General features: G+C 34.7%; 1 protein-coding gene across 1 annotated transcript; it reads left to right on the top strand.

Annotated features, from left to right (window-relative positions):
* Positions 1–7: 7 nt before the first annotated feature.
* LOC111366317 (DNA damage-repair/toleration protein DRT102-like) lies at positions 8–1,277 on the top strand. Its single transcript, XM_022987054.1, has one exon. It carries the CDS (start codon positions 132–134, stop codon positions 1,086–1,088), a length of 957 nt encoding a protein of 318 aa, XP_022842822.1. The 5' UTR covers positions 8–131; the 3' UTR covers positions 1,089–1,277.
* The last annotated feature ends 7,831 nt before the right edge of the window (positions 1,278–9,108 follow it).

Below are 9,108 nucleotides of genomic sequence, written 5' to 3'. Positions count from 1 at the left end.
AGAGTGGGAAAAAAAATAAAAAAATAAAAACCCCTAACAGATGAAGATCATATAAATCTTATCCATCCGAAAATCTTTCGATCAAATCCCTTTATCAGGCACCCGTTTTGGATAATAATTCATCATTTCTCATGGCACAGCAAGAGACCATCGACAAAACTCCCCGCCGCATCAAAATCATAGCCGGAGCCGATGCCTTCGGCTGCAACTTGAAAGACACACTCTTAACCCACCTCCGTTCTCAGAACATCGAAGTGGAAGACCTCGGAACTGATAAGTACTACTCCGTCGGCGAAGAAATCGGCCGCCGTGTCAGCCAGGCAAACACCGATGATTCCGTCGAAATCCGTGGCCTACTGGCTTGTGGCACAGGCGTGGGTGTTGGCATCTTTGCTAACAAGTTCCCAGGAGTATACGCCGCCACCTGCCTCACCCCAGCTGAAGCGCTCAATGCTCGGTCCATCAATAATTGTAATGTTCTTGCTGTCTCTGGTATGTCTACTGCCCCTGAGGTTGGTTTAGATATTCTGAACACCTTCCTCAACACCCCCTTTAAGGCCCCGTGCCCCGCTTCCGGGTCCAATCCGTGGCCGGAAGATATCCAGTCCTTTTTTGACACGTCTGTCAAAGAAATGTCTGAAATTGGGAAAACTAAAATCGAGAAGAAAACTGATGGTATTGCTGATTCTCCGGGTTTTATTTGCTCCCTGGCGAAAAGCCGGGATCAAAAGGAGTTTTCGCCTGTGGATATATTGCCTGGTGCGTCCATGAAAATTTTGAGGGAGACACCTACATCGGCTATAATGAGGTTTAAGGCCGGCAGCGTGGAGCCGGCCCATCATCATACTTTTGGGCATGATTTGGTGGTTTTAAGTGGGAGTACATGTGTGTGGAACTTGACGAAAGGAGATAAATATGAATTGGGGGTGGGGGATTACTTGTTTACACCGGCTGGAGATGTGAATAGAGCGAAGTATTTTGAGGATACTGAGTTTTTTATCAAGTGGGATGGACACTGGGAGGAATTGTTCTTGGATGAGGATCTTGCTGCTGCCAATGCTGCTATTGAGAAAGAGAAACAGAAGTAATTACTAGCTGATATGATAAGTATTATACTTGTAAATTTCCTTGCACGAAGTTATTGGTTATGTGTCGTTTGTGTTGGTTTGATTTACTAGTTTTTCTTCGGCTGCTCTTTTGTTATAGTGTACTGGTTTGATCTTTTATAAGCCTGAGTATGTATATGAAGTTGTAATGAAATCTTTTTGTGACCGAAAGATAATAAGTGATTAATTAAATTGTCAATTTGTGATTAAATTGTTAAGATTTATGATTTTAATATATTTAATTAATTAAATATATAATTAATTAATTAAATTATAAATAAATTTTAATAAGTATCTAATTTTTGAATTTTGAAACATTTGTTCTTATATTTGAAATGGGTGATACTCAACCCCTATTTGTTTCTCATTTTTGGGATAAAATGTATTATGTAATAGTAGTTTTTTAGAAAATGTGTGGTTGAAAATAAATTTTGTAAAAATATATTTTTGAAAATATGGGATTCAAAGAAGGGCTTAATTTCTTAATTATGAAATTTTCCCTTGATTTAGTTGGGGGCAAGTACATACTTTTACAGTTAATTTCTTAATATCAACAAATGCAACACTGTATCTGTTTAAAAAAAACAAAAAACAAAACAAAACAAAAGGAAAATGCAAAACAGTAATCTCACCCCATCTTTAATAATATATTGTTAAACTTTCATTTACAATCTATCTAGAGATAGCAATGGGCTCGACAACATAGCACATAGTCTCAAATGTTCTGTAAAGGATCATTCAAGGGTCGAGTCGAGCTTGACCCATGAGCTCATCATTTTTTAATATAAAAATCTTCCTCATTTATTCTCGTTTGGAACTAGCTACTTAATTTTTTAATAGACGAAATTAAAATTGTACACGAATAACTTATTATGTGTACAACTTTTTTAAAAAATAAAATATTATTAAGAGAATAACAAAGTTTGATTTTATGACGAAATTAAATATTATTTCTTTGAATACACGTAATTTCAACATACCTATTTTGTATTCGAAAATGGGCATCTTGTCAATTACATACATTAATCTTTCCAAAATTGTATCCTTTGAGTCAGCTCCTAAACTTAGAAAAAGTTCGCCTATCTGCACTCAAAGCAGACTTCGAAACTACATTACTAATTGGAGGTGTTAGTAAATCTTTTATAAATACATAAATAATGAGATATCTACATTCGTGACACCTCAAAATTTCATTACATTAGCAGGTTCTACATTCGTAGGCATTTGATGATTAGAATATTTATGTACTTCAACAGGCTGCCACCTTGAGCTAGAGCTGAATTGCGTCCGATGTCTATATGTAGGAGACATATTAGAAGAATGTGCATCAAATCTTTCATCCCTGATGTCCGTAAATAAATTCATTTTTTTCTCATATTCTTGAAGATTTGTTAGGGGGATGTGGAGGGTACATTTTGCACATAATAGCTATGCATACAATTCATATATGAAAATTAACTTGTTTTCTAATAAGAGTATTAGAATTTAATGGATTTGTGATTTGTCTAATAACATGTTTAGTGCCTTTTAAATTGTACCTAGGTCCATTACAAATGCTAAAGGAAATAGCATAGGCAAGTCTTTCCAGTATTTTTTAAACTTTAGGCTTGTTTGACAGTCATTTTTGGGAAGATTGAGTTTTTGAATATATATATATTGAAAAACGTGGTTAAAAAGTAGAAAAAAAATTGAGTTTAAGTGAAAAATATTTTGTTATGAAAATATATGGTTAAAAATGAGTATAAAAAAAAGATTTTTGAAAGAATGATTACCAAACAGTAGCTTAGTTCCATAGAAAATAATATTTAAGTAAAATCAGGATAATTTCTGTATTTATTAAAAGTTCTTACAATAACAAAACGACGTTCAAAATTTCTGAGACTAGTGGAGTAGGATACATTAGATAAGATGTTTGTAGCATCATAAAATCTTTTAACTTTAAAAGCTAATTATAATATTCTATAATTGAATGTTCTTATATTCCCATAATTTTTGTAATGAGTAAGTTGATTTCCATTTATACCTTACGTCAGTTACAAAATTTTTGGAATCCACTCTAAAATGAGCATAATATTCCTCGAACATTTGTTTTTCACTTGGTGATATATATCAATGCATCTCTAATCTACAATTTGATCTTTAATATACTTCATACCATTTTGTACAATTAAATTAAAGATGTGACACACACAACGAATATGAAATAAAAAATCATCAAAATCAGAATTAAGTACCCCTACATAGTTTATCTACAACAGACTTATTAACATTAATATTATCAAACATAAGAGAGCGAATTTTTTTTGCAACAATATTCTTTTACAACTTGCATAAGAGCGTTAAAATATATTGTTAGCATTATGAGAATACTCAATTATCTTGAGGAATAATTGCAGCAGAGGCTCCAAACCTTTATAATATTAGCAAGCTTTTTTCAAACATTTGTTTTGTTGCAATCGTCACCCCAAACCTTTCGAAATATTGCGACGAAGGCCTTTTTTGACAATTTTCATCAAATGTTTGTTAGTTGACTAAGAAATTTGACTTTAACTACATTTTTAATATTTTTATAAGGGTAAAATAGTAACTTTTATTTATTAGATTAAAATAAGTTAGAAATTAAATTAGAAAAAAATAAGAAATAAGAATTGAAAAAAAAAAAAAAAAAAAAAAACCAATCATCTTCTTCCTCTCACATCACCTCCACCTCAAATCCAAAATCAACCACCGTGAACCACAAAAACAAAAATAGATGATCTACAGGGCCATTAAAAAAAGATCCCAAAAATATTTGATAAGAACCAAATTACAAAGTTTTCAGATAACTCAGAAAAATGATGTACTACAACGACAAGGTGAGCATAGATTAATGAGAAATGAAATAGCTAAAATGCTACATGCAGACTTAGAAGAAAATTACGGCAAATTTCTTCGATTTGAAAGTCTGAAAAGAAAGAGAAATGGAGATAAAGTTCGAGGCGACGGTCCAACAGAAAAGGCATTGTAAGAGTTGAGTGAAGTAGAAGCCAACTCCATTGAATAGTCAAATTTGATTACAAAATTGACAACAACAAATTTCTGAGAGCAAAATTGTTCGATAATAATAATAAAAATCACCATAATACTCAAGTGAAGGATAATCTTTCACGAAACTGAAGGGAGAAACTTATATTACTCATTTTCATACTTTTTCGAGAGTTGGACTTTCTGAAAAAAAACAATGCTCTTCTTCCTCGTTATGACCAGTAACAGGTGGAGGTGGCTGATTTTGGGTTTGAGGTGGGATGGGTCTAGGGCTAGGGTGAGAGAAAGAAGACAATTGGTTTCTTCTTCTTCTTCTTCTTCTTCTTTCTCTTTGAGTTTTCTAGTTGGGTTTGCTGTCGATTTTGGTACGGTGAGTGTGTATTTTGGTTCAGTGTGCGTGATTTTGCTGTGGATTTTGATTGTCTGTGCGTGATTTTTGGAGAAGAGATTGGGTTGTAAATGTATAATCATTGTCTTACAGCTTATTGGGCTTTTATTGGTTCTAAGTTATTTTAGTGGTTGGACTACTATTTTAAGTTGGGCTCATATTATAGGGCTGTTGTTGGGTAGATTCTATTTGGGCAAATTGTGTTCCCAGTTGGGCTGATTTAGGTTGGTTACTGTTATTTGTGATCCTTTTCTTTTTAGCTACTTCTTTGATTTGTTATTTGGATAGTGTGGTTTGTATCTATAGATGACAAGTAAAAGAATTTAGTTATGACTGATGTCATTCCAGTGATGTCCAAAATCACGAAGTATAAGTTGGTTGGTCCAAATTATTTAGAATGGTGTAAGAAAATCAAATTTATCTGCGGTGTATTTCTATGGCCAATCATTTTATTGAAGATCCACCAACGGATAATACTTGCCAGACAGGACTAAGAGATGATGCCCGATTATTCTTACAAATCCATAATTCAATTGACACAGAGATAGTGAGCTTGATTAATCACTGTGAATATGTTAAGGAATTAATGAAATATTTAGAATTTATGTACTCTGAGAAAGGGAATGTGTCAAGTATTTATGAAATTTGTAAAAGTTTCTATCGTACTAAACAACAAGATCAGTCTCTTTAGGCTTATTTTATGAACTTAAGAAAACCTATGAAGAACTAAATGCCTTGCGACCTTTTAGTCCAGATGTGAAAGTTCAGTAAACTCAACGGGAGCAAATGGTTTTGATGAGTTTTCTAGCTGGTCTTAATTCTCAGTTTGAGACTGCTAAATCCCAAATCCTCTCCAGTGTTGAGATTCTATCTCTGCAAGAAACTTTTACTAGAGTATTTCGCATAAACATTAGTGCTTCTGCTGCTTCATCAGTTCAGTCTTCTAGTGCTCTCGCAATGATAGAGGTAATACAAGAGGTGGAAGTATAGGTAGTCGGGTCAATCGAAGTCAAAATGAAGGGGTAGTTGTTAGCTACTACTGTCATGAGTCGGGTCATACCAAATACTCATGTCTAGATTGCACAAATAAATTTCACGAGTCTCACTCAGCTCATGTTACAACTACTGCTGCTAGACCCATCTCATCTTCGGAGCAAACCATTACAGTTTCTGCAAATGAATTTGCCAAGTTCACTCAGTACCAAGAAGCATTGAAGAATTCATCTCACCCTACCTCTGCCATTATTGAGACAGGTAAATCTAATGCATGTCTCCTCTCTTCTTCATCAAAATGGGTCATTGATTCTAGTCTCTTCTCCACTTTTCAATTGTATACATTTCCTTCAAATGTTACTTTAGCTGAAGGTTCTACTTCATCTGTTCTTGGTTCTGGCACTATCAATCCAACACCATTAATTCCCTTATCATTTGTCTTAAGTTTACCACAAATTTCCTTCAATTTGACGTCCGTAAGTAACCTTACTCGGACCTTAAACTGCTGTGTCTCATTTTTTCCTGATTAATGTCTCTTTCAAGATCTTATGACGAAAAAGATAATTGGTAAAGTACATGAATCAGACGGTCTCTATATCTTGGATACCCAGGTGCACAAGTCTTTTGCGTGTTCAAGTGTCTTAACTCCTTTTGCAGCACATTGTCAGTTGGGACATCCATCGCTATTTTTGTTGAAGAAATTATATCAGTTTCAAAATGTATCGTCTTTAGATTGTGAATCTTTTCAATCTGCAAAATGTCATCGTTTGTCCTCGATTCCTCACATCAATAAAAAAGCTAGTTTTCCTTTTGAGTTAGTTCATTCACATGTTAAGGGTTCTTGTCATGTTGTGTCCAAAATTGGATTTCGGTATTCTGTGACTTTTGTCGAAGATTTTTCTCGTGTGACTTAACTTTATTTAATGAAGAATCGTTCTGAGTTATTTTCTCAATTTAGTGCCTTTTGTGCTGAAATTAAAACTCAGTTTAATGTTTTTCCAATTCTTTTCATTTACAGACTTACATGCTTCAAAGTGATATTCTTCATCAATTATCGTGCGTTAACACCCCCTCTCAAAATGGTGTGACTGAAAGAAAAAATAGACACCTTCTTGAGACAGCCAGGGCACTTCTATTCCAAATACATGTTCCTAAACAATTTTGGGCTGATGAAGTCTCCACGACCTTTTTTTGATTAATCGAATGCCTTCATCTGTTCTTCAAGGTGAGACTTCTTATAGTATTATTTTCCCTACTAAACCCTTGTTTTGTATTGAACCTAGGATATTTGGTAGTACTTATTATGCTCGTGATGTTCGTCACCAGATAACTAAATTAGATCTCAAATCCTTAAAATGTATTTTTCTAGGTTATTCTCGTCTACAAAAGGGTTATCGATACTACTGTCTGAATCTTAACAAGTATGTGGTGTTAGTTGATGTTACCTTTCTGGAACATATTCATTTCTTTCCCACAACTTCTATTTCTTTTAGCAAGGGAAAAGATGATGATCTGTCGGTTTGCCTAGGCGCGATTTGGTTTGAATCAGTTTCGACTTCAACCCGAAACCAAAACCAAATTAGTTGATTTGGGCAAATTTCAACCCAAACCAATCCACTCTAATTCTTAAATCGAACCGAACCAAGCCGAATCGTTTTACTTTGCTACGGTTATCCACCGCCCTTCATCTAACTGCTTTAGTCAAGCAGTCACGTGCCTCTTCCATCCATTCGATCCTCGCTCTCAACACAAACGGGAGTCAGGGAGTTGGTGGGGGCCTTAGGTGCACTTAAATTACGAGAACTAAAATAACCAAATAATTTTATATTATAAGAACTATTGACTAACAAATAAAATCAAGTTAACAGACACGGATCGATAGAAAACTTAAGAATTTTACTCTTTTTTATGTATTATGCAGTCTAACTGCCTTGATATAGAAAAAATGTTAAGTATAACATAATAAGCTTGTAAAAGAAAATTTTCAGTGCTATTACTTACTGGCAACATCATAGATTAGAAAGAATCGAGATATAGTTATGAGATTAGAGTTTATCTTTTGATTTTTATTTTAAATTAAAAAAAATGTGAACACATAAGTGAGTTGAGTTATGTTGATTCGGTTAACCAATGGTTTGAGACTTCAAACCATGACTGAACCGACCCACCATGATTTTATTTAAAAGAAAATCAAACCAAACAAATTACATGTGTCGAACCAACCCGAATCGACCCAAGTTAGTTTGGTTTAATTGGTTTGGTCGATTTTTTTGCCCAGGCCTATGTCGGTGTATCATGCCACTTACCAGTCAGTTGATGTTACTTCTACACATGTTGCTCTCATACACCTCCACCTATTTGCCAGATGTATTCCAAATGATGAAACCCTCATGATACATGTTCGGCACCTAACTCTTCTTTGACATTGGATCCCGTGATCTTAATCTACCTATCGCTCTTCGCAAAGGTAAACGTCAGTGCACTTATCCTATTTCATCATTTATTTCTTATGATCATATGTCCTCTTCTTCTTGCTCTTTTGTTGCCTCCATAGACTCCGTAACTCTTCCGAAAACTCTTGATGAAGCCTTATCCCCATACTGGTTGGCATGATGCTATGGTAGAGGAGATTAACACTTCAAATGCTAATGGTACTTGGGATTTAGTAAATTTACCTGCAGGAGAAAAGGCTATTGGATGCAAGCATGTGTTAGCGGTCAAAGTCAATCTCGATGGATCGGTGGCTAGACTTAAAGCTCGTCTTATGGCTAAAGGCTATGCCTAGACTTATGGTGTGGATTACTCTGACACTTTCTCTCCTGTAGCTAAATTAACGTCTATTTGCTTGCTCATTTCTATGGCAGCTACACATAATTGGCCCGTACGTCAGTTAGACATCAAAAATACTTTCTTACATAGTGATCTCAAAGAGAAAGTTTATATGGAGCAACCACCTGGATTTGTTGCTCAGGGGGAGTATGGGAAAGTGCGCCATCTTCAAAGGTCCTTATATGGTTTGAAATAGAGTCCACATGCGTGGTTTGGAAAATTTAGTCAAGTGGTGGAAAAGTTTTAAATGCAAAAGAGAAAGTCTAACCACTTAATCTTCTACAAACAATTTGAATCCGACATTTTTCTCCGTGTTATGTATGTTGATGATATTGTTATTACCGACAGTGATACTATGAGAATTTCATCTCTAAAGTCATTTCTTCACACCCAATTTCACACAAAAGACTTAAGAGCGTTGAAGTATTTATTGGGAGTTGAGGTGACAAGAAGCAGGAAATGCATCTTCTTATCTTAGAGAAAATATACGCTTGATTTATTAACTGAGACAGGAAAGTTGGGAGTTAAGTCGAGCGATACTCCAATGCTTCCTAATTTGTAAATTACCAAAGATGGTTACTTATTTGAAGACCTTGAGAAGTATAGAAGACTTGTTGGGAAATAGAACTACCTTACAGTAACCTGTCATGATACTGCTTATTCTGTCAATATTGTAAGTCATTCATGTCTTACCCAACAGTTCATCATTGGGCAACCTTAGAACAGATCCTGTGTTATCTAAAAGGAGCTTTTGGACGTGGGATATTA

Source organism: Olea europaea, chromosome 17, assembly GCF_002742605.1.
Source record: "Olea europaea var. sylvestris chromosome 17, O_europaea_v1, whole genome shotgun sequence".
NCBI classification, from domain to species: Eukaryota; Viridiplantae; Streptophyta; class Magnoliopsida; order Lamiales; family Oleaceae; genus Olea; species Olea europaea.
The sequence above is the reverse complement of the archived record's forward strand: the minus strand, read 5'-3'. Positions and strand labels throughout refer to the sequence as shown.